A 27,529-nucleotide genomic window follows, 5' to 3' on the forward strand; every position below is an offset into this window, starting at 1 on the left:
GTGTGATCTGTGATCTGTGATTGCTGCAAAACACAGTTTTCTTTTTGCTTTTTGTTTTTTCTATTTATTCTACCAACTAGACTGGGAGTAGCGCACATGCACAAATATAGCGAGTGGCAAACGGGTTAAGTGCAACTCTTGTTATTGTCCGTGCGCTGATTAGTGAGACGTGCGCATTATCTTCCGCGGACTTAGCTGCCTTTTCGCCTAGTTTGCATTGGGCTCCAAAGTTTCGCTCTTTATGGGCACCAAAGAGGGCGGTATATTGAGCGTCTTGCCCGGACAGGCAGCCTCGTATTGGTGCTTCAAGCTCTCCATTTCATAGATGCAGGTGGAGAGCGCAGTGCGCAGTTCGCAGAGCAAAACCATATCCGAACGCAGCTCATTAAAGGAAGTGCATATTTCCTCAGTGGGTGGTGGTGCGGGATCTATAAGATGGGGTTATTCAGTTAATCCAAACGCCATTTAGTCTGTTTCGGCAATAGTTTCGTAGCTTACCAACTTTGAACTCCTGTATGGCCTGCTCCAGCGCTTTCACCTTACGCTGTCCTATATTGGCGGGCAGTTTCATCTTTTGCGAACGCAGCGATACACCAGAGCCGCGTAGATCGGCAAATTTGATGCCGCTGCTGCCAATTTCGATGGCGTTCACCACCGAATCCACTTTGGAGGGTCGTGGCTGATGGTGCACCTTCTTCTTGTGCAGTTTCTTTTCGTATTTGCGTGTGCTTGGCGTGTTGGTCGTATGCTCGTTTTGTTGATCTGCTTGGGAAATCAGTTTTTGCAGATCTTGAGTTTTACGTTCGCGTTCCTTTTTGCGCGCCTCGATTTTCTTCATCTCATTGATCAGCATTTGCTCCTCTTCTACCTGTTGTGTGGTGCGCTTGAAGAGCTTCTCTAGTTGTTCCTTTCGACGACGCTCGTGCTCGATATCGTATACGAATGTTTTCTTCTCAACGGACTGATTCTTGGCCTTGGACAACAGTGAAATTACTTCATAGTACCGCTCCTTGAGCTCCTCTACGGTTTTAATACCATGCTGCTGGCGATTCCAGCGATCCGCCATAACAATGAAGCGCAAATCGAAGCTAAAAAGAGATGAGCATGAGTATATGCCTATTGAGGTATTTTGTCTACTCACCGTCTAGCTAGATCAAACAAATGATCCGTTTGCACCTTGCTCCAGTTTTGGATATTATTTCGCAGGTGCGCGTTATATTCGGTCATGGTGTATGTGGGTATTTCCAATTGCTTATTGAATTTAGCAAACGGATAGTCTGTGGAGTCATCGCTGACACGTTTCCAATGATGAAAGACAGCAGCATCGTTACGAGCGGGATTCGAGAAAGGTGCCCATTCCCATTTGCGCACCTTTTTCATGCCCAGCCGTGCTTTGTTTTGTTTATAGCCCGCACCGATGCCCAGTGCAGTGTCTGTCGGTAGCAAAGGAGGCGCATCTTTCTTGTCTGTGTACAGAAGCGCGAAGACTTCGCGGTGCATTCCTTCCGGACGCCGGGAAGCATGTTTTGTACTGCGAAAAAAAAAAAAAAAGTTAGAGAAGCGGTTCAAACAGCATTGTATGCTTCTACTTACCGCTCAAAATTACGTTTTTTCGTGGCAAGGAATGAGTCTCGGGTTATTTCGGGCGTATTGGCACGCTCTATGTCTAAAATATCACGTACATCAGCTGACATTTTTGCCTTAATCTAACAATTTCATTCAATATTTATAAAATTCGCTTATTTTGTGTTCGCTGTTGGTCGGTGTTGATTAACGTTTGCAGAAAATAATATCGATAGCAAAGTCCATCGAGCTCTGTTAAGTTAGCAGTTGTGGGTCAGCCCCGATAAAATTTCCACAACATACCAAACCGATGACACGTTAATCACGTCATCGAGCACTCTAAAATACTGAACACCCACACAATTCTTCTCTCAAACAATCTCACAGCTCACAATCTTTGTATGTATTGAATTTACAATGAAACCAACTATACATGAAATTTGCCTAAGATGGAATAATCGATAACAGTTTAAATCGAGCAGGCAAAGTCTGTTAACTTAGCAGTTGATCAAACGTGCTCGCATTTCGCAATGTTGTTCTTCTGCCCGTCTTGTGGCAATATATTAATTATTGAAGAAGATACGTCCAGCCATAGGTTCACGTGCAACACGTGCCCTTTCATATCGAAAATCAAGCGGAAGATAACCACCAAAACGTACCCACGTCTGAAGGTAGGTTTGCAAAAGCACAATTTTCCAACCTTGTTTACATTTCATTTCTTTTAGGAAGTTGATCACGTTTTGGGTGGCGTTGCGGCTTGGGAGAACGTTGATTCAACGGATGCTGAATGCCCGGCCTGCTCACACAAACGCGCCTACTTCATGCAAATACAAACCAGGTCAGCGGATGAACCTATGACGACATTCTACAAGTGCTGTAATCATCAGTGCGGCCACAATTGGAGAGATTAGAACTGATGCGCTACTTACAAAAGCTACTAATAAGGCGACTCCAAGGGACTCGCAGCAGCAACAGCATGCATAAGCAACAAGTAGAGGCGACTCCAATTTGTTCGGCGGAGTCGCTAAATGCCTTAAAGCTGGCGGAACAATGCCTGCAGCTGGGCAAGGTGATTGCGTTGCCCACAGACACAGTTTATGGCTTAGCATGCGATGCCAACAATGAGCAGGCCATTCAGCGTCTGTACGAAATCAAAGGAAGAGACGAACACAAACCGGTGGCCATTTGTGTGAACAATATTATTGCGCTGCGTCGCTATGGTCAGGCGAGCCACTTGAGTGACGAGCTGCTAACTCGGCTGCTTCCGGGGCCACTGACCATCATCGTTGAGCGTACGCCGTATCTGAGCAATCGCTACTTAAACCCGAGCACCAGCAAAATCGGCATACGCATACCCGACTTCCAGTTCATTCGGGATTTGTGTGCTAGGTGGCACGAGCAACCCTTGGCGTTAACCAGCGCCAATCGTTCCAGTGCACCCAGTAGCCTGGAAATCATCGAATTCCAGGCGCTTTGGCCGCAGCTGGGCGCCATCTTTGATGCCGGTCGCATCGGTCAGACAGAGGAGCGACGGTTGGCCTCTACAGTCATTGACTTGGCCAATCCGGGCTGTTATCAAATCGTACGCGCTGGAGTGGCCCTCAAACAGACACTTTCAGTGCTGCACGAATTCGGCTATGTCAACCAAAATCTAATTACATAATTATATAAACTACAGCTGCTGTTTTAAATTACAACTGTTACAAGAGCTCAAAATCCGCTAAGCATAGCAAAATTTCCAACCATTTTCATTTCTAATTAGAATTTGCGGTGACCGCGAACTTTGTCATGTTAAATGTAATGGTATCTAGTTTATTAAGATTTATAGTCCTACAGCATTAAAAATTTTGAAACATTATTTTTGCGTAAAGGAACGATACCAATTGAACACAAAACCGATAATAAAATATATATATGTACAAACAGTATGTGTATGTGGCTACTTAGCGGCTACCAACAGCTTTGTCTCTTTCTTCAGTCTTGTGCCTAGTTGTAGTAATTGGCCTTAGCCACCTGCACCGGTCGCCTTCGTCGCGGAAGCTCATTCTTCAATATCCTCCAACGTTCTGGTGGCCAAACGATGGCCACCGCTCGGGCGGACATCAGACCCAATGCAACTGGACCGAAGGTGTTGCTGTCCAGAGAGTAGCCCGTGTGATCACCCTCGACCCAACAGTGGCCATCTGGTACGCGCACAATCTCGTGCTTGTAGCCAAGAGTGGAGACGACATCGCCTTGCATTCCCACCACGCGTTTGATAATCTTTTGACTGGGGTCCTTGGGGGAGATTAGTGAGATTATATCGCCACGTTCCACAGCACTGTTGTGGATGCCCCAGCGCAAAAGAAATACGTAGTCGCGTTCCTCTGCCACGGGATTAAGTGCGGGTTGCATAGAAGTGCCTTGAAATTAAAAAAGCTTAATGAACCATTCATTGTTTTTAAAATATTCACTGTTGAATTTACCGTCAACTCTAGCCACATATCCGACGCAATCGAGGAACGTGATGCCTAGCGGCAAGCCATAAAGCAGGGATTTACCAAAGCGACGGAATGCCATGACGGCATGGTTTGGTGTCTAGTTCTGTGTAGCCTTTATTAGGTTTTGCGTTTTTATATGTTTGGTGAAAAAAAGTTGCACCGCTAGCACATATAAATATGTATGTACATACATATAAAATGAGTTTAGGTTGCGTCTTTAAAATGAATACATAACAATAATATACATACGTATACAGCTGTTCCCTTAAATTTTTTGACATTCACGTATTTACGTTGACATTCACTGTGATATTTCAAACAGAGTGTCTGAACAAATCGTTCGTATACAAATGTTTATTAAAAATTAAATTCAGTTTAAGTGCGTTACAAATCAAATTCCAGCTATTGTACTATGGTTACAGGTGTTTTGTTTTTGATTCTTATTTTAAAACTGAAACAGGAATGCGATTAATTTTAATGTAATTCCATTGCTTGAACTCAACAGCCCTCCAGTTCGCTTGGGATAGGTATTTCATTTTGAATAGCAAATTGTAGGAGCGCTTTGTATTTGTTCTTCCAGTTGTTAACATCTAGGCGTATCTGTTCATTGTCTTCATGCATCTGCTCCAATTCCGTCCACTCATACGATTTTTTTGTTTCCAATTCGTCCTTTTGCTCTATGCGCTTAATACGACAGCTGGCCGCATAGCCACGATTCTTCAGCGTGCGACGTCGTTGCTTCATGCGCACAATCTCTTCCCGGTTGAGTCCACGCATTTTCAAAGTTCGGTTCAGATCACGCACCGAAATCGTCACCAATTCATCATCCGTTATGTCTGGAATCGGACATGGCGAAAGTGGAGCCTGCCATAAACAATGGAAGTTGGTCAGAGCAAAAAAAAAAAAAAAAAAAACAAGTCTACCAAGACTAAACGATTTATGTACTTACCAAAGACGACTTTCTCTCACGTTTGGAATCCATAGTTAAAGTTTTGTATCCCCTGTAGTAAATAATTTTTAATATTTTCACAACTTGTATATGTTTTTGCGTATTACCATTCGCAATAAAAGATGTGATTAAAAACAGTGTGCCCAGCTGCATCAAGCCATTAAATAATGAATGAACTAAAAATACCAAACCAAAAATACCAAAGGATGATTCCCTTTGAAAATATATTTGATAACAAGTGCTGGAAAGTTTGGGAGGACAAAACGGAAGGAGGAAGAACTGAACATCAGTTGCTGATTTGCAATCCGCTGTAAAAATTCTCCATTTTCTTTTCTCAACTGTCAGTTAATGAAATCAGTATGAAACGGGCAGTAATTATCAATAATGTGCCGACGCCAATCTGCGTACAAACGCCGCTTGCAGTCGCGACGCCCGATGGCGGGCTGCTCTACAGCGGCTTTAAATGCATCAATTATATACCGGCTGTGGATGCGAAGGATCGAGAAGTGAAAACCATGTCCTCGCGCATCACCATCAGTGGACTCGATGTCAGCCCCTTGTGGGGCAAACAGCATAAATCAGAAATTGTATCAAATGCTCATGACAAGCAATTTGCCATTGTTGGTGAGGATTGGAGCGTTCTCGTCTGGGATTGTGATATGGGCGTGGCGATCAAAGGGCATACGGCGCATCAACGTCCGAATGAGGCACGAGATGCGCGACTGCATCCACAATTGAATGTGCTAATGAGTTATATATGCAATGGCAATATATTATCGATGGATGCAGGCAGTTTGGTCGTCTACTGCGTCGCCTCTAACAGCTATTTCCGACGTCCCACCTTCCTATCGCAACGGAATCATAATTTAAGCGTGCTCAGCTGCTCGCCATACGATGAGCATATATTTGCTGTGGGCACCTCAGGTGGATCAATTTTAGTCTGTAATTTAAATGAAATGAACATTGTGCATAAATTGAATGGACATGGCCGGAGTGCCAGCATTTGTTACCTGGCCTGGCGGGAAATGTCACAGCAACCGGAACAACAGCGAGAGCAGGACCAGGAAGAGCCGCAAGCAGACTCTGATCAATTGCGTATTGCGAAATCAAAAGCAGCCGAGGCAGATGATATATTTGATATATACAACTACGATCATTTGGAATCGGAGTTTGGTGCTCCGGCCAGCGTGCGTCCTCGTTTGACCAGCAAATCCTCAGATGATTGTGGTGATTTTGTCGGCCTCGAGAAGCCAGCCAATAATGCGGGTCTCGATTTCATGGAGGCCTGCGAGTCATTGAAAGTGGAACTGGCAGCTCATCGCCAGGGTCCCAAAGATCAGCCTCAAGTGGAGGTTACGCTGCAGGACTGCCAGCAAACAGGCACAACTGGCCCACGCAGCGATAGCAGCCACAATTCCGAAAAGGACCAGCAGGAGTTGCAGAGCGCCAGCGAAGGCAGCCTGGAGGTTATACAGTTTAGCTCGTCCAGCGATGATGCTGTCATTGTCGATGGCGAAGCCTCCAAGCCCAAGCGTGAGGTGCTGCATCACATTTATCACCAAGCCGAGGTGCACGATGCCCCAACCGAATCTCCGCAGCTACAGCAGCAGCAGCTGCAAACCAACGTCCAACCCCTGGACAAGCAAACTAGCGTAGAGACGTTGAGCTACTGCTCCACAGAGATTCTGCCTGCTCGTCCAGACATTCTCCTGGCTTCCATCAATGACATCGATACTATTATGATATGGAATACGCGAACGGGTGAACATTGCGCCAAGAACTATAGCAAGTCAAATACCACTGGTAAGTGAGCAGCTGGATAGCTACATTTCAGTTATAGATTACATGATCTCCTTGCAGCCAAATCCAAGCAGCTTTACTGGCTCAACGACCACACAATCGTCTCCCTGAGTCGTAACAATTTGTGTTTCTGGTCCGTAAGCTATGAGGCCAAATCACGTCGCTACAAAATCACGAGAGATCAACTGCACAAGTGCTCCGAGCAGGACATCATATCCTGCGTGGCCAGCGCCGCATATCCGCAGATCTGGTTAAATATGCGCAACCGTCGTGTACTCCTATTGAATCCTCTAACTGGGCAGGTGAACGCCGTCTATGGCTGCTTGGCCTACGGCGTGCGCGCGATGTCCGAATGCCCCAATGATATGAACAAGTAAGTCCGTTTCGGATTATTATCGTACGGAAGTAAACTCATCTCATATCTCGGCTAAATTTCTAGAATTGTGTTGGGCTGCTCGGACAAACGCATTGCAATGTTCGACATATCCAAGTTGAGCGACCGCTGCATACCCATTGAGAGCGTGCATGTGAACAGCGCCGTCTACTCCCTGTCCTGGAGCCCAGACTGCCTGCAGCTGGCCTATGGCACCGCCGATGGCATTGTACGTGGAACTGAGCGAACTCTTTATTTACACACATACATTGATTGAACTACATTTAACATAAATTTCATGCAGGTGGGCATACTTGATGTGGAGCGGATGCGAGTGAAGAACACGTTTCGTCCGGTGCAGAAGAAGGAGATCTACTCACTGGTGTGGAAGGAGGACTACATTTACTTTATAGTAAATCGCATGGTGGGCATGTACTGTGCGCGACAACCAAATCTAGGTGAATCCTCAACGCAAGTGATGGCGCACATTGTACGTTTGGTTCTGTGCATTGCGCTTGCCATAAGTGATCATCGACTGGGTATCGCGCGTCTGTCGTTTGCGTATCTCGGCCAGATGTATTGTCTCTCGATGGTAGTCCCAGGCATTCCATGTAACATTTATCCAATTGGCCGGCTTTAAGTCGTTCGTAACTACCATTTCGGTTTGCCCTATGAAATCCTTCGTCTTTGGCGGCTCTGCGGGCACTGGCTGGAGCTCTTTGGCGATCAGTATATGATCCAATTGGAAGAGCAGAACCAAGTTGGCATTGTTAAAGATTGATTGTCGTAAAGCGGTTATGAAGCGCTCGAACCATAGCTCCCCTATGCGGGCATAGGTCTCGTCCTGAAAGCCAAACTTAATGTCCACGTTCATGCAGAGCTTGCGCACCACCTTGGCTGGCAGGAGCAGTCCGTTTGTCACGGCCATCGCGAGGGCGCAGAACTCCTGAATGTCCGCCTGAGCGAGGCTGCAGAAGTTGCCATCAGTTTGAAATTTCTTCAATGTGTCCATGCGCTGATTGAAGCTGCATTTACGCATTTCGCTGTGACGTTTGGCCAGCTCCTGGATTTCCGCAATGGTTTCCTTCGACCGCTGCACCATCCCACTGGTGATCTGGGCTTCGACATGCTCACGCAGCTTGTTCAACTCGACGATGTGATTGAAGTAGTGATTGAGATTCGCCCAGACCTTGGCCAGGTAGACAAAGTGCGGCTGCAAAGCAACAACAGATATTTCAAGGATCTACCTGGGCAACTCCAGCTGATACTTACAAATATCAACTCGGACTCAATGGAGGTGCGCATAGCCAGTGTTGCGTTGATCTTGGCCACCACACAGTCGTAGCGACCCGTCTCCACGCTCAGCAGATACGTCGTGTGCTCATAGCTGCTCTGCAGCGCAACCAAGCAGCGCATCAGCATATTGAACGTGATGGTGAATTGATTGATGCGATCCAGCTGGGCCAGAGCCACGCCATAGTAGAGCGTCGTCTCCTTGCAGTCGAACTGCAACTGCTCGCTAATCGCTGTCTGGCACCTGGAGCTGAGCTCCTTGAGGCGTTCCAGCGCGGCATCAAAGGCGGCATTTGTATTGGCTTGGGCCATCTGCAGGTCTCCAATTACTAGAGAGATGAGGGTATAGATCAAATGTATGATAGAATCTACATAACTGAGGTCTATCTGCACCCACTATTTCGAACGTTTTCGCGATCGCCGTCGGGTCCGTCGTTGTTGTAGATGACAATGCCAGCGACAGTGTCGGCCAGCCGCTTCAGATACTCCTGCCTGTGATACTTCTTCTTGAGGACATAGTTCTGTAGGTCGCTGCGGCCGATGACGCTGTGCAGCGCCTTGGCTGTCAGCTTGAGGAGCACATGGTTCTTGGGACAGCCCAAATGGTTGGTAGCCACAATGAAAACTTGCATTTTGGAGAACAATTGATCCAGCTGCACTTTGCTGCAAGTCTCTGGATACTGCAGGATGTCGTCAATGAGTCGCTTCAGCTGTTGCTGATAGTCCTTCTCGTATTGCTCGCGCACGTAGGACAATTTGATGCCGTGGCCCTTCTTCATGATCCAGGACAAACGCAGATTGGCCATGGTCGTGTCGGTGTCATCCAGAAAACCGCTGACAACATTGTTGACGAACGCCCTGATGTGGCATGTGCTTGGCTTACTTAAGTCTGTCCTCAACAGACCGAGGCGCACGTCTCGAATGAGCAGATGCACCACAAAGGCTATGAATTCCCTGTCCACCTCGATGTCGCGCTCCTCTAGCTGCGACTCGATGCTCCGGCAAATGTCGTCGAGGGCTTTTTGATGAGTATGCGACATGTTGCCCTCGTCTCTTAGTTTATCTAATGCAACTAGTAATTTATGAGCTTTTTGTGTGCACACTGAGCGTAATGTAAAATGTAATTTGACTTCTCGGCCTTGTTGATTGTTTTTGTTATTTGAGCAAGCAAACAAGTTGCCCCTGGCAACAGCTTTGAGCGATTATCAAATCAAAGTTACTCTAATCTACTTCGATACTTCGACCCTTCTCTCTCTCTCCCTCTCTCTCTCTCTCTCTCTCTCTTTTGCAGAAATCTTGCTGAATATTCTATAATGTCACGAGCTCTCTAATGTCGCGATCGCTCTCCATAGGTTCGCTCCGCCTCTCATTTATCGTTTCGCTGAATGAGGTCTTATCAAATTCTCTCCCTTCACAAAGCCCTTGCTGAATATACTTCTAATCTTCGTCTCCTTCGCTCTCTTTCAGAGGCCTTACTGATGAAGCATATCGAGCGTCCCAGTTTTCTGAATGTGCGTGGACCCTTGCTGTTGATTGGCACAGAGAATGGTCTGCTTCAGTTACATAGTAGAACTTCGTTTGAACAACTGCCTTGTACGGCGCTTTTTGCCCGCTATGTCACTGATATAGCCTTCAGTCCGGTGGCGACGAATGTGTTTGCAGTGGCGGGTAACGATTGTATGATCTATGTGCTGGAGTTGCACTTAGCCACGCGCAGCTGGACCAAGCTGCACAAGTTCACGGACAACGATTCGTGCGCGTCCATTGCATCGGTCAAGTGGAGCAATCAGCATGCCCATTTGCTGCTCAGCTTCCATATTGAGGGCAAGGTGTGCATGTGGAGCACCAAGGAGCCGAAGCAGCCACCGCTAATCATCAAATATGAGTGCCCCATGTGGAGTGGTCTGTTCCTGCCCTCCGATGAGCTCATCATTATGTGCGGCGGCAAGACACTCTCACTCGAACTGGTTAGCATCAAAGAGGCTTTGGCCAGCAACGAAAAGCAGATACGCTCCAAGCTGGACCCCATAGGCAAGCTGCACTGGGCTTACAAATCCAATGCACAGCCCAATCAACCCACGTTGACCGCTGCACAAAGGAAGCGCCAGTCTCGCGAGAAGCGCAAGGCCAATCAAGCAGCTGCTGCTAGTGGGCAGGCAGTCAAGCCGGAGGTGGACGCTCAGCAATCAGTTGAGCAAAAGGAACAAGAGCAGCAGCAACCGGCGCAGCCACCGATTGAGTCCATGATGGGCGCTCTGAGTCTGCAAACCAAGGGCACCAATACAAATGCGCTCGAGTGCAGGAAGTGCAAACAGCTGGAGGCACAAAGTGCGCCAAACACTTTTCTCTCTGTAAGTAGCTGGATCATCGATCTGTAATCCCTCACTCATGCTGCGACTTGTCCCGTACAGCATAGCCGCACCTGCCTGTGCCTCGCCCAAAAGGAGCTCAACAAGAGCGCTCTGGAGAAACTGGCCATAGTGCTGACCGAGGATGCTGCCAAGATAGACAAGTCGGTGCTCATGTCGAAGCTGTTTAGCACCAAAGTCATGGCCAAGGAGCTAGTTGCTACAGAGCGTTAGTATAATTGACTGTTGTTTCCATTTTTATAGCTCATCCTAATCCTCATCCTAATTTCAGTTAGCAATTTGAAGCAGTCAAACAACAAGGACATTGCTCCAGTTAATCTGGCAGTTACGACATTCAAATTGCGCGAGGAACTGGAGCAGCATATTGCCAATAAGACGTTGAACGAGTGGCATATATCTCTAGCGCCCGCTGTCTCCTATGTGTAAGTCGCGCACGTCCTTTTGCTGCCCGCGCACCATTGTCATTTCTCATTGCTCTCATTTCCATTTCCATTTCCATTCCAGTTTCTGGCAAATTTGCTGCAAGGCCTACGCCCAGCAAATGGAGGAGCAGGGCTACATACTGCATGCAGCAACGTATATGCTCGCTGTCGACATGCAAACGGAGGCCATAGAAATGCTGCTGAAGCACGAGTATTTCAAGGAGGCATTGATCAATGCGCGCATCCATTTGGCCGCCACGGATCCCATCATTAAGACTATTATAAACAAGTGGCTGGATCAGCTGGAGAAGACGGGCAACTATGCCGCAGCGGCACTTATGTAAGTTCCTAGATCCCTAGCTCTGCTCACCTTTAATCCCTTGCTGTTTCCGCCTTGCAGCTGCGTCTTGGACAATGAGATGCTGCGTGGCTATTTGTTTTTGCGCAAGTTCCGCAACCGCACCGCCGAAATAGCCGATCTAATGGAGCAAATCAAGCGCATAGGTCAGCTGGGGCCCATGTTCGACGAGGGCAAATCAGAGCCAGAGGAGGGCGTCGAGGAGGCAGCCTGAGCGTAAGCTCACTCCGCCTCATATAAACACACATACATACCATTAACTGTTTTTTGAAGTAAGGACAGCTAGTTGGCTCATTTTTCTTCAAGCTTTTGTTAAACTAACTACTAATTGATCAATGTTCAATCAATTATGTTTTCCAAACCAAAACCCAAGCATGAATTTATACGAATCACAATTCAAAATGTCCAAGGCAAACAAAACACACACACACACATACACAAAAAAAAAAAACGCAGTTATAAAAAGAAATAATGGAAAAGAAATGCGCTTCTTTTATTTCTTAATTAGAACAACTTCAGGGCCCTTGGACCAAAAACTCTCCTATGGACAGCCTCGGCCCATTTGTCTGCCATCCCGTTAGCCAGCCCAAAAGACAAAAAACAAAAACAAGAAACAGAAAGAAAGAAAATCTTAACGAGTATTGTTTTGGTTTGTCTCGACAATCAAATTATGCAAATGCAGCGCCAGCTAGAAATTAAGTTTTTTCTTAATTGTTTGAACGAAGGTGCGCGACGTCGACAGCGACGCAGGCAGCGCTGCAAGCAGCGACAAAGTGCGTGTGAACAGAGGGAAGAGACAATATACAATAGCTGGGGCTTGATCGACCAGAGCATACCCTAGCTAAACACAAACTTGCTGAGAGCTGAGCTCAAATACTTGCTCATGATATGCTAGACAGGGTATATAGGTTTGCTGCGATGCCGTAGCTTAAGCATATAAATACACTCTTATGCATATAATTAGCACCGAGACGTGACGTAAGTATATCCTTCAATGGGGTTTGTACACTGATAGTATACCTGCCATATACAACTCGATTTAATATACCCCACTTGGTACACACTGGCAATGGGTAACGAAGATGATTTCAATAAGCGAGCAGCTGACGCTGACGTTGACGTCGACGTCGACGGCGCTGGCAGCGACGCTGGCAGAGTCGCAACCAAACGGGCAAAGAGTCAACTCGCAATTCAGTTGTGGGGCAGCCGCTGAGCTCAGCTGACGCGTCGATTGCTTATTATATGAGAACTGGTCGAAGAGGAAGAGGAAGACAACGCGTTCGTTGCCTAAGTCATTTCGATTTTCACTTTTAACTGTTTCAAAGAGCGCGCGCGCGCGCGTTGTGCTTAAACCGTTACCGTTAGACGCAGCACGTTACGGTTATCTGGCAGCGAGTGTGTAAGTGTCTGTGTGTGCGTGTGCGTGTGCGTGTAACTATTTGCATGACCACGCATGTGGCGCGCTCCGTTCTCACGTCTATTTGGAGACTTCTTGTCCGTTCGTTGTCCAATTAAAACGCAATTAAATTGTGATTTTTTGTTTCGCTTTTGCTCAAGTGCATTTCGCTTTTGCTTCGAGTGTCGCGCTTAATAGAAACAAATTAAAAAGCGAATTACAAACAAATGAATTTAATGAACAAACACGTTTTTTACATACGACTCCAGTCTTAATTGGGCTGCCCCGCGCTGCGCTGCTTGCAAAAGTGCCAGAACAAGTGCGCGGGCTTTCCTTACTTAAGCACTTTTCCGCTGCTCGCTGCTCGTTGTTCGCTGTCTTTTTCCTGGCACACATATGTCACACACTCTTACATACTGAAGTCACCTTTTTGCTGCATTTGTTGCTGTTGTTGTTTCTCCATTTGCATGCGACAGTCAGAAACAGACAGCGACAGCGACAGCGACAGCAGCAGCGATGACGACGACGACGACGACTTCTCCCTCAGCATGACTCAACGTTCAGCAATTTTTGTTGTTTATATGTCGCTTAACATTGTCGTCGTTGTTGTTATTATGATATCCATTGCAAATACGTAAACAGGGTATATTGTTTATGAAGAGAGATACAATAGAACTCTGTATGAACAAATCGAGCAGTGGTTTTATTTTAGGTATTTATGAAGTTTATTTTATTTGTTTTTTTTTTTTCGTTTAGCTAGAATTCTCTGACTTCTTTGCCTGCTTTTAGTCTACTGCTCTTTAGAGATAACAATATTAAAAGGGCATTAAATTTATGTTGATCTATACTTTATACTTTATCAAATTGTTTAATATAAGCTCAAAAGACACTCAGTCCTTAAATATGAAGTAGAAAAGTTCCTTTGATACCTTTCTTAAACAAAGTCCTCTAAGAACACTGAAATATTTGTCAAGGATAACTCGAAAGCTTTAAGAGGTAGACACGGCCTATATGGTATACAGGATATACATGTATGGGTATATAAGGCCTCTTAAGGTCTGCCCATATCTAGAGCAACAAATTCTCAGCTTCCATCGCAAAACGAAAAACACAGAATGTTCCAGGGCATCTGCTAGTCGCACCCTCCATCCACTTGTTGATGCGTACTTTTTTGCGTAGTTTCTGGGAGTGTATCTTAGGCCCGGCCCGGGCCGTGTCGCATGTGAAATCATTTCTTGCTTGAACGATAATTTCTACAATTCGTCTTTCTCCTGCGTTTTCTTTGCCCACACACAACAGAGAGCGAGCGAGAGACTCGCATACGTACCATCATAATATATCATACGCTTTTTGTGGCTGTTGCAACTAACGACGGATTAAACTGCAATCGAGTGAAAGGTAGGCCCATCAAAACGAAATCAAATCGAACACACAAACACAAACAACAACAACCACAACAACAACATGGATGTGTATGCCTATACAAATTTATATATTTATACAGAAATACGCATATATTTTTATTACATTTTGAAACGCATTAACGCACTAGCTGGAATTCCTATCTGCTGCTTTTGTTGCTTTCCTTTCAACATAGTTCAGGATTTGCATAATAGTTTAAGCACGCCGCATTGCATTGTTGTCTATTCAAGCATATGCACCACACTCATGCCTCACTCATTTCATATTGTGATTATTTATGGTTTATTATTGTTTGTAGTTGTCGTTGTTGTTGCTGTTGTTGCTGTTGTTGTTGTGGATGCTATTGAACTCACCTCTGCAGTCGCAGCACGCAACAGCTGCACCACTGCAACGATTTGCACTCGCGCCTGAGCTTATAACAATCATAACATCATGAACAACTTAGATATTTAATTCCATGCGAAAGAGTCCAGCAAGAGCCGCCGAAAGAGATGGCATATGTCTAACATATAACACAATGCGATTGTTGTTTCGACATGCGCCTTTTTCACAGCAAATTATGCGGAATCTACATAAATTTTGTAATACCAAAAAACCACGCTGTGCAGTGTTACAGATGCCAACACACACACGCGCACACACACACGCGCACAGAGAGACAGGGTTATAAAGGTGGGCGTTTGGGGCGTGGCAGTCAAGGGCGCGCTGTCTTTCAATTCATATTATGGCTCAAGAGGTCGTTACATTCCGCATGCAATGTTCGATGGGCGAATGTTAATTTTCAACTATTGCAGCTGACAGCAACAGCAGCAACAACAGCAACAAGCAACAACAGCAGCAACACAATAATAACAACAAATATGCTTTCTAATCTGTCAATATTTACGACATATGCATGAACAATCAAGACAATCAATTAAAGCTACTTACAAAGTTTTTTATTTATATAGAGTATATGCATGCACAGAAGGTATAGAAAGTATTGAAAATACGGAAAGTCTAGAAAAGTATTGAACATTTTCAGCTCTTTTCCAATGAATATCTATTTTATCTCTTTCAAAGTAATATAACAGTAGATATTACACATTTGCACTCTCTAGCGTCTATTTCAAACATTTTGCTTAGCTCCCTCCTCAATGCTACTTTTTAAACAGCCCTCTATATATATATTATATCTATATTATATCTGAATACAATCAGCTTTTTGTTACATCATTGCGCAGGCATTTGCACTTGCCTTTAAATTGAGAATAACAACTATTTAGACCTAACAATGATTTTTATTGTTTTTGCCAAGATTCCCTTCTGAAAATTGGCAAAGGTCTTAGCAGTGTTTGACTAATTGAACTGTTCTAAAGAAAGACTCTATATATATGCATGCAGTATACTAACATTCAAAGTTTATATATATTATACATATAATGATGCAGACCTGTAATACATATTACTAAATTTAACACTATGTATACACAGGTGTGAATATAATGCTATATAAGTAATATATATATATTGCGGCTCTACTTAAAAGACATTTCTAGTTTTTCAATGAGGCTGGCACACGCCAAATCAAGAGTTTGTTGATTCATGCAAATCAACTATTAGATAAGTGCTAAATAGACAAGAAGTTAAGCAGGTCTGTCTTGTCTCTAAAGCATATCAAGCAAATATTTCATGGAGCTGCTCATTCGTGCCTGATATATAAATCCTTGCCAAAAATGTAAAAAGGGTAATAGATGCTTAACCAAATCCATAAAAAACTGATATTAAACCTAATCCCATTAAGTCGCTTGCAATAACTAATATATTCAGAATATGGTATATATGGTACATAGGGCAGGCGTAGCTACAAAACATCTATAGCTCGTCTATCCTATTCAAACATATATCTAGCTACTTTTTGGTAGAGCCAACTTTTTAGCTAGAGCTAATATATAGCGTTTTCTTTTGTGTTTGAAAAATATTGGCATAATATACAAAATTTTCAAAATAAAACGCAACTCAAATTAAGAGTAAACTTTGTCAAAAACTAAACCACCTACCCCTGAATCTCATTCCAACGTCAACACAAAATTTCGTTTCTCTGCATATAAATATTTATGAAAGACATAAAAAAAAAAAAAACAATATCTGCCTTATCTAACTCCAAATATCCACATAAATGAATGCGGCGAATATGTTTAACACATTCATCTGCTGACACATCAGAGCTTTATATAAACAACACTCCAGCTTATCACTCAAAAGTCAAACAGAGCGATTTGTTGCACAACTCTCGGCAGCTTGAAGTAATTGAACGCTTAGAGCAATTGAGGTGCGGCTAGATTAGCGTAACGCAGCTTCCGTTCAGTGGGACCCGTGCGCTCGCCTATTTCACTTAACACATTTCGGAGGTAATACGCAAAGCGAGATAACAAATTTTCAGCTGGTCCACTGGCTAGCTGGCTGGCTGGCTGGCTGGCTGGTTAATGGCTAATAATAAACAAACCCGTTTTATTCAAACGGATTGCCCGAAAAAAGAAAACCGGACAAGCCGAAAAGAATTTGCTCGCAATGTTTGCATAGCCAACAAGAATTAAAGAAATTAGAAGAGGAAGAAGAAGACAGCGCGACTTCTGCTGGCCAACTGAGCAACGTTCGCAGTTATGTTGGACAGAAGAAAGCGGCTGATGGTGCAGAATTCTCAATGGGCCACCTCGGGCCGCTGACCCAAGCACTTAAGGCGCGCGCATATCCGGCCCATTGGCATTGGGCCGACGTTTGTCACCCACGCAACTTGAAGACGATTATGATTATGATTATGATTATGATTACGATTATGTTCGGGTTGATGGCACACCTGTTGACGGCATTGAATGAGGCTCCAATTCTGATGACGACGCAGTTTTCGTTGACTATTAAAGGCAGATTACCAAATGACTGACTAAGCCGTTAACTGACGTTGGCGTTCGCTAACACGATTAATTGACTACCTGTCTCTATTTGTGTGTGTGTGCGTGTGTGTCACAGGTGTGTGCGTGTAGGTTTTTTGTGCGCTCGTCTAGCTGTCTGAGCATTTAGCGCTGAGCTATAAGTCATGACATAAGTAGTCAATTATTTGAGCCCAAATTTGCGTGCTGCTAAACAAAAGACTTAGGCAGCGAACTTGTTAGAATTATGAAGACTTGGGTCACGAACTTGCAAGCAAATATTGTTAGGCAGGGCGAAGTTCGGTAAATATTTGCGAGCTATTTGAGCAACGAGCTACCAGGAAGCAAATATTTAGGACACGAACTTGTTGGAAGACTTAGGCAACAAACTTGAAAACAGATTTAGAATAGGATGAGATGAAAAGCGTGGTACAGATTTAGAAGACAAAAGGATTGGCTAGATGAAAAGACTTAGACAACGAACTTGTTGAAATTATAAAGACTTAAGCAACAAACTTGCACTCAAATGTTGTTAAATAATTGAAAGAAGTCCCCATCTATTTCTGGTATGCTACAGCAAGAGGACTTTACCTTGAGAAAACAAAAGCATCAAACCTCTAGTATCAAGGGACTTGGTCTATAACTTTTCAAGCAAACATCGCTGAGGCTAAAGTGAATCGTTTTCAAACAGCGAACGCAAACAACTTGGCCAACAAACTACTAAGAACCAAAGACTGAGGCAACGAACGCGCAAACAAATATTGCTTTAAGAAAAAGTGAAAATCGTCGAGTCGAATCTGAATGTGAATCTCTATCAGCATGCCGTTAGCTGGCCGCGAAACAAGTTCGCTGCCTAAGTCTTTTGTTAGGCATGCATACACACATACATGCATACTCTCGCACACTCACTTACACATTAACACTCATCTGCATTTCCATTTCAGGGGCAACTTAACAGAAAAAAAAAAAAAAAAATAGGAACTAGAAAAAACCAAAATACCATGACAAGCCTCAATTAGGCCGCTTAACGCTTTCGCATTCGCAGCGCCACGAAACTCATCATTGAAACATACAAGAAAGCATCCCAAGTAGAACTAGAACTAGCTTGTCATCGCCTCGCACCACTGACCCAACAACCAACAGCCAAACGCTAAGAGCTAAGAGCCACCATCGAACAGCCAAAGCCAAGGCCGACCGAAATCAAAGCTTATTTTCTTTTTTTTGGCCAACAACAACAAACGACGAAACGACACGATCATGAATTATCAGAAGGCCAGTGAAACGCATTCACCGTCCCCGTTCAAGAAGCCGAAACGGCCCGCTGGCACCAACAACAACAACAACAACGACAACAACAACAGCAACAAGAAGAACAGCCACAGCAACAGCAGCAACAGCATCAAAGGCAAAGGCAACGGGAACGGGAACGGCAATAGCATACAAAACTTTTGGAACGAACGCATCATGGAGCGCTTCATAAAGGCGAATCTATTCATTATCTGCTGTGTGGCGGCGGGCCTGTTGCTGGTAAGTAAACCAATTCGTGATTTACACTTATATACACCGAATATGCTCGTTCAGCAAGCAACGAAAACTCAGAGAATGAGCATATTAACTTGGGCGAAACTCTAATGAAAGAACTCGGAAGTAGAGCAAATAAAGAGAGAGAGAGGGGGATACCTATAGAGAGATGGAGATATATTTAGAGAGAGGGATACAACTGGAGAGCAGAGCTGATAGAGAAGTTAGCTGACAGATTGAGTTAGAGAAATGTGATGTGCCTGCTATGTGCATATACCCTGTAAAATTTACATTATATGACAAAAATTCTAAGTTTAACTTTTAAGATTTCTCTGATCTCTGAAGTTAAGAGACTTCTAGTAGGCTGCAGTATCTATAAGTCTATGTTGTTCTTAGTTGTTTCCTTTCTTGGAATAGGCAATACCTCGTATATATGTATAATATATTACACACATATAATATACAATCAATTCTATTCCATAAAACAAAGATACCCAATCTTCCAGACTTTCAGTTCTTTAAACCTGAGCAAGTATTGGCCAGTATTTAGGAACCGTTTATAAGCTTCTTGTTAGTTTTTTTCTTTCTATAAACTGTTGTGGGTACCGTTATCAATTGGCCACAATATGGCTTTTTTCTTTTTTCGTTATTATTTGCGCCATTAAGTGAAAATGAAATGAAATCGTTTCAACTCTTTTTGCGACTCTTCGTGACAGTGAGACAAACAGACAGACGAATCGACACAAGCGGACAGGCGGACAGACGGACGGACGGCCAGCTGGACAAGACTCATTAATTGATTGATGGATGAGTGCGGCGCAAATGTGTCTCCGGTTTTTTGCTTTGTTTTTCGTATAGCTACAGCATCGGCCGCTGCTTCATCTGCAGCTCCACTTTATATAGAGATTTCCGTTTAGTTTTTTCTTTAAATTATTTGATTTACGTTTTCGCTTTTTTCTCGCATCGATTTTCACCTGCCGCACAGATTGTCTACCTGGGCGCCTTCTCGTGCGAGGTCTCGTGGCTGCTGGAGGCGCACGGCGAGCTGCCCTTCGCCGCCTATACGCTGTGCACACTGTACTTTGTGATGTTTGTGGCGACGACCATTCTGATCCATGGCCTAGTGAGTGGGCTCTGCTGGCCCCTATTCGCCTGGTCGGCTGTCATTGGGCTGATGTCGATACCGGAGCTGGTGCTAGTGATGCTAATGACCACGCAGCATTGGGTGAGTAACTGGGAGAGAGAGAGAGAGAGGGAGAGAGTTACTCAACTTTGACAACTTCCGATTCACAGGGTCTGCAGTCGGTGCACGGCCTAACGGAGCTCACCTCCTATTTGATAAGGCTCATCATCAACTGCCTGGCTCTGATCTGCGTCATTCCCACCGGCATCAAATGGCGTCGCGAGAGGCAGGTGCTCAATCAGCTGCAAGGCCTGGCGACCCGCCTCTCCCTGCAAACCCCGGCGCCCAGCGTGCCCATGACCAAGGCGGACTCGAGGCGCTCCAGCCAGCGGCTGAGTGGCTTCGAGAACGCGGGCTACCAGCTCTGCGACGAGACGAAGCTGCCCCTGGGCAGCGGAGCTAACCAGATGTTTGGCTCGCAGAACGAGTTCAATGCCAGCATGTTTGCGCCCCAGCAGTATGTGCCCAGCCAGCGGAGCAGCTCGAATCAGGTGCATCGCGCCCAGTCGCTGATGGATCTGCGCTGCACGCTGCCTGGCATGTACAATCCCCGGCACGTGCTGGACACGGAGGACAAGAATGCCAAGTACTTCAATATAACCATAGACGACCTGAAGCACAATTTGCAGGATTCGCACCGCCCGTCGCCGCCCTCGCTGATTGGCTCCGCCAGCAATGATCCCATCTACTGCTCCATCGAGCCCAAGCAGCTGACGCCGCCGCCCGCCCAGCAGCAGCAGCAGCAGCGACATGGCCAGCAGAAGAAGCTGGCGCGCAACTGCATCTCCCTGGAGAACCTCGACGGCATTAGCAAGGTGCAGAACGACCTGGCTGCCTATGGCAACAATCTGCTGCAGAACTACACGCAGCAGCAGCACTACTACTTGGCCATGCTGCTGCAGCAGCAACAGCAGCAGGCGGCCGCAGCAGCAGCGTCCAATCTCTACCGCCGCCCCTCGGCCTGCAGCGTAACGGGCAGCTGCACAATGCTCGGAGTGCAGCGACGCGGCTCCCAGCAGCTGCAGCAGCAGCAGCTCCATCAGCAGCACCTGCAGTACTACGGCGGCTTCGGCTATGCCAACTATGCCAATCCCTACATCACAGCCAACAGCAAATTGTCCCTGGGCAATGAGTCCGATGACTATCGCAAGTATCGCGATGTGGCTCTTTAGTAGATATTTAAGCTATGCTCCAGTCAAAAACACACACACACATATATCTATATATATATATTATACATCATACTCATTAGCTGTAGCCTGCTCGACTACCACAGACAAGAAATTCCTCGGAATAACGACCAAAGAGCCACAAAACTAACTCAATTACAGTGTTTGTATTCGCTTCGTTTCGTCTGCACCTGCAGTGCGTAAACCTTGTCAATTGAGGTTCTAGCTGTATGCAAATTAGTTATAAGCGTCCTATGTCCGATACGAACATTACCACTTTCACAGCGACAACGACTTAGGCTTTAAAAGTAGATATTATGTGCAGTAATTTGCAATAATTACCAGTAACTACTTGCAATTACCCGTAACTACTTGTAATTACCTTTTAATTACAAGCAATTATTGTTTTTCACAAATTAATACAAGAAAACAATATTTGTATAACATTTCTGACATTTCAGATTTTGTGCTAATTACTGCAATACTGGAAAGGAGTTTTAAGACAACTACTTAAGTAATTGACATTATTTGCGGAAATTTAATTTGTATTTTTTACATTAAAAATTCTGGAAAGTGTAGTTACTCAACTAATTAAACCAAGAATGGTGCAATTAATATGTAATTAAGCCGTAAAGCCTGTAATTACTCACGTAATTGTAGGTCAAAGTCGCATAAACTCTTATCGCTCCATAAATGGCATAAGAGAGACACAGAATAAATGCTAACTACAACAAGTAGGCTGTTAATACCGATCCAGACCATATATACTTACATATATTAGGTATATATAGAGTATATGAATGTGGAATCTATATAGAGCTAACAGTTTTAGTAACTAGTCTAACTATCGAGTGTTCACTGTATTATTAATTACTGTACTAGAGATTAACAAATGCTTGAAACTGTTTTCTTGTAGAGTTGTGTAATTAACGTAAACAAATCGCTAAGTGTAAATATACATAATTGAATTAAATGGTTTATTTATTTAAAGCTCCTCAAGGTCCTAATAGATCAGCCAGCGGATTATCCGCTATATCTGTGGAACTGCCCTGTATGGGCGTGGCTGTCAGCTTTTTGATTGCATTGGATGCTCCAGGCTTTGCACCACGCTTAGCACCGCCGGCAGGTGCAACTGAAGCAGCTGGAGCAGCTGCACCACTGCCAAACAGATCATCGTCATCCTCGTCATCGCTGAAGAGACTTTTGCTTTGTTTGATGACTGGCTTTGCCTTGGCCTTGGGCAGCTCCTCCTTCGGTTCCTTCTCGCTGCTGGCAAGCAATGTAGCTTGGCTTGTTGGTGCCGCTGGATGGGATTTCGTGGGGTTAGCAGCTTTGCTGCTGAACAAATCATCGTCATCATCATCGCTGTCATCAAAGAGTTGCGTTTTCAGCGCCTTCGGTTTGCTCTGCTCTCTAGTCAATGCAATGGGAGTCGCTTTACTGTCCTTGTGCTCATCCTTTAACTTTGGCTCAGCCATTGCCTTGGTTGGCTTAAAGAGGACATCATCATCCTCCTCATTATCGCTATCCAGGAACGTTTTAGTTGATGCTTTGAGCTTCTCAGGAGCAGCAGGAGGAGCAGGAACTGGAGCTGGTGCTGACTTGGCTGCTTTTTCACTTAGAGCTGCTGCAAAAAGCGCATCCTCATCGTCATCATTGTTGTCGAGGAAGGATACGTAGGATTTGGGCGGTCCAGCAGCGGCTCTTCGTGGGGGAGCGGTTGATGCTGGACTAAAGAAAAAACTATTACTATCATCCTCATCCTCATCGCTGTCCAAAAAGAAAGCCGATTTGGGTGGGAGCTTCTTCACGTCATCCTCTGGCGGTAGCGTGGATACCAAGGCAATCGGTGTAGGCTTTGGGTTAGTAAATGCAGGAGCAGCAGATGCAGCAGGTACTGCTTGATGAACTGAACCAGCTGTTGCTGGAGTGACAGAAGGCACTGTAGAAAGTGAAGCAACTCCTGCTGACGCGGTCTTTGGTGCACCTTTCAAGACAGCAACTGAAGCAGCTTCTGCAGCAGCAGCTGAAGCAGCTGTGCCTTGAGTAACAGCAGGAGCTGCTGCTGGCGAGGCATTTGAGGCAGCTTTCTGGACAGCAGGAGCTGCGGCTGGAGTAGCTTTAGGGGCAGCAATTGAAGCAGCTGCTGGAGCGACAGCTGCTACTTTTCTTTGGAGTGCCTTGCCGAAGAGCGCATCATCATCATCCTCTGGATCACTGTCCCCAAACAGAGTTGGCTTGGCACTCGCCGCTCGCTGTGGTTCCCTGGGAGCTATCTTCGTAGCAGTCTGTGCTGCCGCACCCGTTGCAAGAGACTTAAACAGGGCATCATCCGCAGCCTGCTCCTCGTTGTCATCGCTGTCGAAGCTAGGCAGCTGTCCAATGGATTTACTGGAAACACTTGCACTCGATGTTGTGGCAGAAGTTGATGGCACTGCTGCAGGTCCAACACTGTCGGCCGATTGGGATTCCAGCAAGCTCTGAGCATAGTTGGCCTGTCGAGCACGTCGAGTCGAGGGTCGACGATGAGCTGGACCTCTCACGCGCGTCTTGCCAACGCATTGCAAAATGTTCTCCGCCTCGCTTGAGATTGCTTTGGGCGTTTCTTTCAAGGCTGGACTTGGAGCCTGGCTAATGACTGGAGGTGGAGCTGGCTCATCCTGCTTTTTGGGCAGCTTGGCGCTAGGCAGCAGCGCATGCACATTGATATTTATGTTGGGCATTTGCAGTTTCTTGACGGGAGAGCTGGGCTTAGCCACATTTGCTGGCGGCCTCTCATCCAGGAAGGCGGCAGCGCCTGCGCGAGCAGTTTCACTAAAGTCATCATAGAAGATCGTATGAATCCGCTTTGGTGTCGACGATTCTTCCTGCACAGGGGCTGATGCTTTTCCAGTTGCAGCGGCTGCTGCTGCCTGCTTCACTTCCTCGTCATCATCATCATCATCTGGTGGCACATCGCTAAACAAACGCAGGCCACCATAATCCTTGCTGGCCTCAGCAGCTGCTGGCAGATCGGGCAAAGCGGGCTCATAGAAGTCGTGTTCGTGCTCGCTGTCGAACATCTTGGAGCCGCCCAAGCTGGGCAGACTGCTGGTGCCCAGAGACTGAAAGAACTCGCTATCATCGGGCGGCTCATCCGAGAACAGACTGGAGTAGTTTTGCATTATTTGCTTTGCAGCAGCCACATCTTCGGCTGCACGGGCCTCCTGCTTGGCTTTGCCTTGGCCTAGCTCCGCAACGAGACTGATGATGGGATCCTGCTGATCCTCAACAGCTGCCTCTGGCTGCTCCTCTGTTACATCAGCCACGACGCTTTCCTCAGGCTTCCAATCAGCCAATCCACGCTCCATAACAGTCTCCCTCTCATTGCTCAATAACTGCTCCACCTCTGGCTCAACTTTGGAGGCAGCAGGCCTCACTTCAAGCTCTTCCTGCTTCACTTCATTACCCTTGGAGTGCACCTCAGGCTTGGCAGGTGGCTCCACTTGATTATCTATGTTCTGCACCTCCGACTTTGCCTGCTCAGCAGGTAGCTCATCTGCAGCTTTGTTCTGTGGCTCTTCCACTGCTCTAATCTCTTTTGAATCTCCTACTATTTCCCTGTCACTGAAATCATCATTGAATAGCGCCTTATCAGTCGAATCTTTGCCTGTTTGCTTCTCTTCAGCTTGATCTGCAATTTTTTGTGGCTCCAGCTCCAGCTGCTTGGGCAGCTCCTCCGCAGGCTTGACAGCTGCATCTGCTGTCGGAACTTGCTCAGCAAGTCGCTGAGTTTCCCTTTCCGCTCCAATATATACGGGCTTTATTGACTTTGGCGTGGCAAAGAGATCATCATCGTCCTGATCATCAAAGAGACCGCGTTTAGGCAGCTCCTCAGCGACTGGATGTGCAGGCTCAACCAATTTTGGCTTTTTCTCACTTCCTTTGGAGTCCTTACCAAAAATGTCTTCCACTAGCTGCTCATCCTCCTCATCGCCATCGAACAAGGAGACCTTGCTCGTAGGCTGCTTCCTGGCAATCGGCTGAACAGGTGCTGGCTGGCTACTCTCAGTCTCTGTTGGATGCCTCACAACTGCTTTTGGAGCTCCAGAAACTGGATCGTCCGCCAGATCATCATCGAACAAAAAGGTTTTACTTGCTAATGAAGCTGCCTCTGTAGGCTTCCTATTGGCTGTCCGCACTGCAGCTATTGGCGCAGGCGCAGGCACAGGCTGCTTCTCAGCGCCTCTTGCTGGTTTGCCAAAGATGTCCTTCTCGTTATCCTCTTCCACATCATCGAACAGCGCAGATTTTCCAGTTAGATTAGCTGGCGGCGCTATAGGTTTGTTCTTCACAAATATATCATCTATATCCAAATCATCATCGTCATCGAATAAAGACTTCTTCAACGCTTGCGGCTGTGGCTTTGCCTTGGGCGCTAGGGAGCTCAAGAAGTCATCGACATCGTCATCCAAATTGTCGTCGAAGAGCGATGTGGGCACCTTCTTAACGGGCTGTACAACAGTTGCGGGTTGTAAATTGGGACTTAACGGTGGGCTGTCCTCAAAGAGATTTGGTCGACGCGAGGCTGTCTCAATTGGCTTTGATTTGACTTCCTGCGGAACAGGCACTTCCTTTGGCTTGGCCACAGTCGCAGTTTGGGTCGAGTTGCTGCCTGACTTAGCTTGCACCTTGTCCACTATTTCCGACATAAACGAATTGAACTCATCGTCATTGAACAGATTAACAGGTTTTCGCTTAATTTGATTGCCAGCTGCAACGGGTTTAACTTCACTGGCAGCTGCAATGGGCGTAGCAGCAGGCGTGGCTGCTGGAATTGCATCATCAAATAATTTGGGCGGACTTTGTTTGCCCCCTACTTGTACGACTCTGCTGACGTTGCTGCTGCTCGAGCTGAGCGAAACATTTGCTCTTGATTGATTCGTAGCTGCAGCCATTCCATGAGAAGTGGCTGAAGAGTTAAGCGAGGATGACGTGGAGGGCGGATCATCGCTAGGAGGCGAGGCACGCAGCGCTGCAAATAAATCGCTCTCATGTGGATTTCTGTGCATGCTGATAATAGGTCGAGGCTGAGCTATAGGGCGAGCAGCTCCCTCGACTACAGGCGCAGCTGCTGGCGCCGGCTGCCTGACAACTGGTGCCTCCTTCGGCAGCGAGGCGAGTGAAGAGGAATCTGATTGCAGCGATCGCTGTGATGGGTCCCATTGTTGCTTCGGCGCAGCCTTTGGCTGCGCTAATTCCTGCTCATCCGAGGAGCTGGATGAGAACTGCTCTGGCTGCTCGTTCTCGCTATTTTCAGCACTATCATAGAGTCCCGCGTACTTGTGCTCCTGCCACTGCTTGGAGCCAATAATAAAAGGCAATGGAATAGCATCATAGGGGTTCTTGTCGCGGAACACAGTGCTGCAAGTGAGTAGAAAAATGGTAATGGAGATTTCATATGAAACTGCATCACTTACGTGGCATTTACAGCGCCGTCCTCCTCATCCGAATCGGACACTTCTATTGTGACTGCCTCAAAGTTCTTTCTAAACATTTGCAAATTATTTTGCAAAAACTCTTCAGACAGTTCCTTGGAGGTCTTCAACGGGGGCTCAGGCTGTAATTGTAATGACGATTAAGCCCAAAATACATACACGAGATAACAGCGAGAATATACACCAATACCTTCTTCACCTCCTCTTCCGGCAACGCAAAATCATCATCGTCCACCTCCTCCACGCGATACTCCACGAATTGCTGTCCGAATTGCAGCGAACGCAGACTGTTTGTTGCATTGTCCAGGGCAATGTCAGCACGTCTCACGTTCGTTTCAAATTGAATTAAATTGTTGGTCGTTCGCTCGCCCCGCTCATGCAGATTCTGAAAATTGTTGTGATTAATACAAATTTGCTCTCTTCTTTTATCAATATTCACGCCCACTTGGGAGATGCGTTTCATTAGCTCCAGCAGAGCGCAGTCACCAGCAAAATTCCAGTCTGAAGCCTGCGAGATAATCGCGTTCACGTCTGCACTTATATCCATTTTAAATATATATCAAATATGCTTAAATTGTAAATAAACAAAAAATTGGCCGCTGCAGCGGCCTTTGATTGCCATCAATCACAATAGAACTTGGTTTGATGTGTGGCTCACACACGTTATAACACGTCATGCAAAGTGCACTGTACGAAACCTCAAAATTTACATTCAATATATATGGATAAAATCTGAAAAATGATTATAAGATTAAGTTTGTTGAATTTTAAATTAATATGCACCACCTAACAACTGTTTTCTTATTCCTAAACCTATGCTGCTCTACAAATCAGTTTAATGAGGCTCA

At 45.8% G+C, this 27,529-nt stretch overlaps 9 protein-coding genes across 13 annotated transcripts; 4 read left to right on the forward strand and 5 right to left on the reverse strand.

The window, feature by feature from the left end:
• Nucleotides 1-35: 35 nt before the first annotated feature.
• On the reverse strand, nt 36-1,923 carry DMAP1 (DNA methyltransferase 1 associated protein 1). Its single transcript, XM_018010732.2, has 4 exons — nt 1,594-1,923; nt 1,142-1,531; nt 499-1,088; nt 36-428 (listed from the first exon to the last, which is right to left on the reverse strand). Exons 1-4 carry the CDS (start codon nt 1,692-1,694, stop codon nt 208-210), a joined length of 1,302 nt encoding a protein of 433 aa, XP_017866221.1. The 5' UTR covers nt 1,695-1,923; the 3' UTR covers nt 36-207.
• A 1-nt stretch (nt 1,924) lies between these two features.
• Polr3K (RNA polymerase III subunit K) lies at nt 1,925-2,474 on the forward strand. The gene is made up of 2 exons (XM_018010741.2): nt 1,925-2,234; nt 2,289-2,474. The coding sequence occupies exons 1-2, from the start codon at nt 2,094-2,096 to the stop codon at nt 2,472-2,474; spliced, it is 327 nt and encodes a 108-aa protein (XP_017866230.1). The 5' UTR covers nt 1,925-2,093.
• A 5-nt stretch (nt 2,475-2,479) lies between these two features.
• Nucleotides 2,480-4,180, forward strand: Tcs1 (Threonyl-carbamoyl synthesis 1). The gene has a single exon (XM_018010734.2). The coding sequence runs from the start codon at nt 2,480-2,482 to the stop codon at nt 3,224-3,226; it is 747 nt and encodes a 248-aa protein (XP_017866223.1). The 3' UTR covers nt 3,227-4,180.
• On the reverse strand, nt 3,355-4,434 carry LOC108615900 (mitochondrial inner membrane protease subunit 2). The gene is made up of 3 exons (XM_018010735.2): nt 4,293-4,434; nt 4,029-4,205; nt 3,355-3,965 (listed from the first exon to the last, which is right to left on the reverse strand). The coding sequence occupies exons 2-3, from the start codon at nt 4,120-4,122 to the stop codon at nt 3,550-3,552; spliced, it is 510 nt and encodes a 169-aa protein (XP_017866224.1). The 5' UTR covers nt 4,123-4,205; nt 4,293-4,434; the 3' UTR covers nt 3,355-3,549.
• maf-S (MAF bZIP transcription factor K) lies at nt 4,380-5,188 on the reverse strand. 2 transcript variants are annotated; one of them, XM_089470241.1, is made up of 3 exons: nt 5,100-5,188; nt 4,993-5,044; nt 4,380-4,907 (listed from the first exon to the last, which is right to left on the reverse strand). In XM_089470241.1, the coding sequence occupies exons 2-3, from the start codon at nt 5,023-5,025 to the stop codon at nt 4,542-4,544; spliced, it is 399 nt and encodes a 132-aa protein (XP_089326367.1). In that variant the 5' UTR covers nt 5,026-5,044; nt 5,100-5,188; the 3' UTR covers nt 4,380-4,541. The 2 variants fall into 2 exon arrangements, with proteins under 2 accessions (XP_089326367.1, XP_017866229.2); XM_018010740.2 differs by having other exon boundaries at nt 4,993-5,151.
• Nucleotides 5,189-5,194: 6 nt separating this feature from the next.
• Nucleotides 5,195-12,090, forward strand: rig (gem nuclear organelle associated protein rigor mortis). The gene is made up of 9 exons (XM_018010717.2): nt 5,195-6,795; nt 6,853-7,165; nt 7,232-7,394; nt 7,470-7,623; nt 9,926-10,809; nt 10,870-11,035; nt 11,099-11,249; nt 11,332-11,589; nt 11,650-12,090. Exons 1-9 carry the CDS (start codon nt 5,352-5,354, stop codon nt 11,819-11,821), a joined length of 3,705 nt encoding a protein of 1,234 aa, XP_017866206.1. The 5' UTR covers nt 5,195-5,351; the 3' UTR covers nt 11,822-12,090.
• LOC108615891 (cilia- and flagella-associated protein 206) lies at nt 7,393-9,677 on the reverse strand. Its single transcript, XM_018010724.2, has 3 exons — nt 8,856-9,677; nt 8,438-8,787; nt 7,393-8,378 (listed from the first exon to the last, which is right to left on the reverse strand). The coding sequence occupies exons 1-3, from the start codon at nt 9,496-9,498 to the stop codon at nt 7,632-7,634; spliced, it is 1,740 nt and encodes a 579-aa protein (XP_017866213.1). The 5' UTR covers nt 9,499-9,677; the 3' UTR covers nt 7,393-7,631.
• Nucleotides 12,091-12,776: 686 nt separating the features above from the next.
• On the forward strand, nt 12,777-22,177 carry Rcd6 (Reduction in Cnn dots 6). Of its 4 annotated transcripts, none has more exons than XM_018010726.2 (5): nt 12,777-13,006; nt 14,303-14,401; nt 18,276-18,858; nt 19,838-20,077; nt 20,146-22,177. In XM_018010726.2, the coding sequence occupies exons 3-5, from the start codon at nt 18,589-18,591 to the stop codon at nt 21,205-21,207; spliced, it is 1,572 nt and encodes a 523-aa protein (XP_017866215.1). In that variant the 5' UTR covers nt 12,777-13,006; nt 14,303-14,401; nt 18,276-18,588; the 3' UTR covers nt 21,208-22,177. The 4 variants fall into 4 exon arrangements, with proteins under 4 accessions (XP_017866215.1, XP_089326364.1, XP_089326362.1 ...); XM_089470238.1 differs by lacking the exon at nt 12,777-13,006 and adding an exon at nt 13,015-13,715 and having other exon boundaries at nt 18,601-18,858; XM_089470236.1 differs by lacking the exon at nt 12,777-13,006 and adding an exon at nt 13,017-13,715.
• Nucleotides 22,108-27,347, reverse strand: FAM21 (Family with sequence similarity 21). The gene is made up of 4 exons (XM_018010742.2): nt 27,127-27,347; nt 26,872-27,066; nt 26,664-26,803; nt 22,108-26,607 (listed from the first exon to the last, which is right to left on the reverse strand). Exons 1-4 carry the CDS (start codon nt 27,226-27,228, stop codon nt 22,200-22,202), a joined length of 4,845 nt encoding a protein of 1,614 aa, XP_017866231.2. The 5' UTR covers nt 27,229-27,347; the 3' UTR covers nt 22,108-22,199.
• Between the last annotated feature and the right edge of the window lie 182 nt (nt 27,348-27,529).

This window comes from Drosophila arizonae, chromosome 5 (assembly GCF_054131065.1).
Source record: "Drosophila arizonae isolate 15081-1271.41 chromosome 5, UAZ_ARI_1.0, whole genome shotgun sequence".
In the NCBI taxonomy this organism is placed as follows: Eukaryota; Metazoa; Arthropoda; class Insecta; order Diptera; family Drosophilidae; genus Drosophila; species Drosophila arizonae.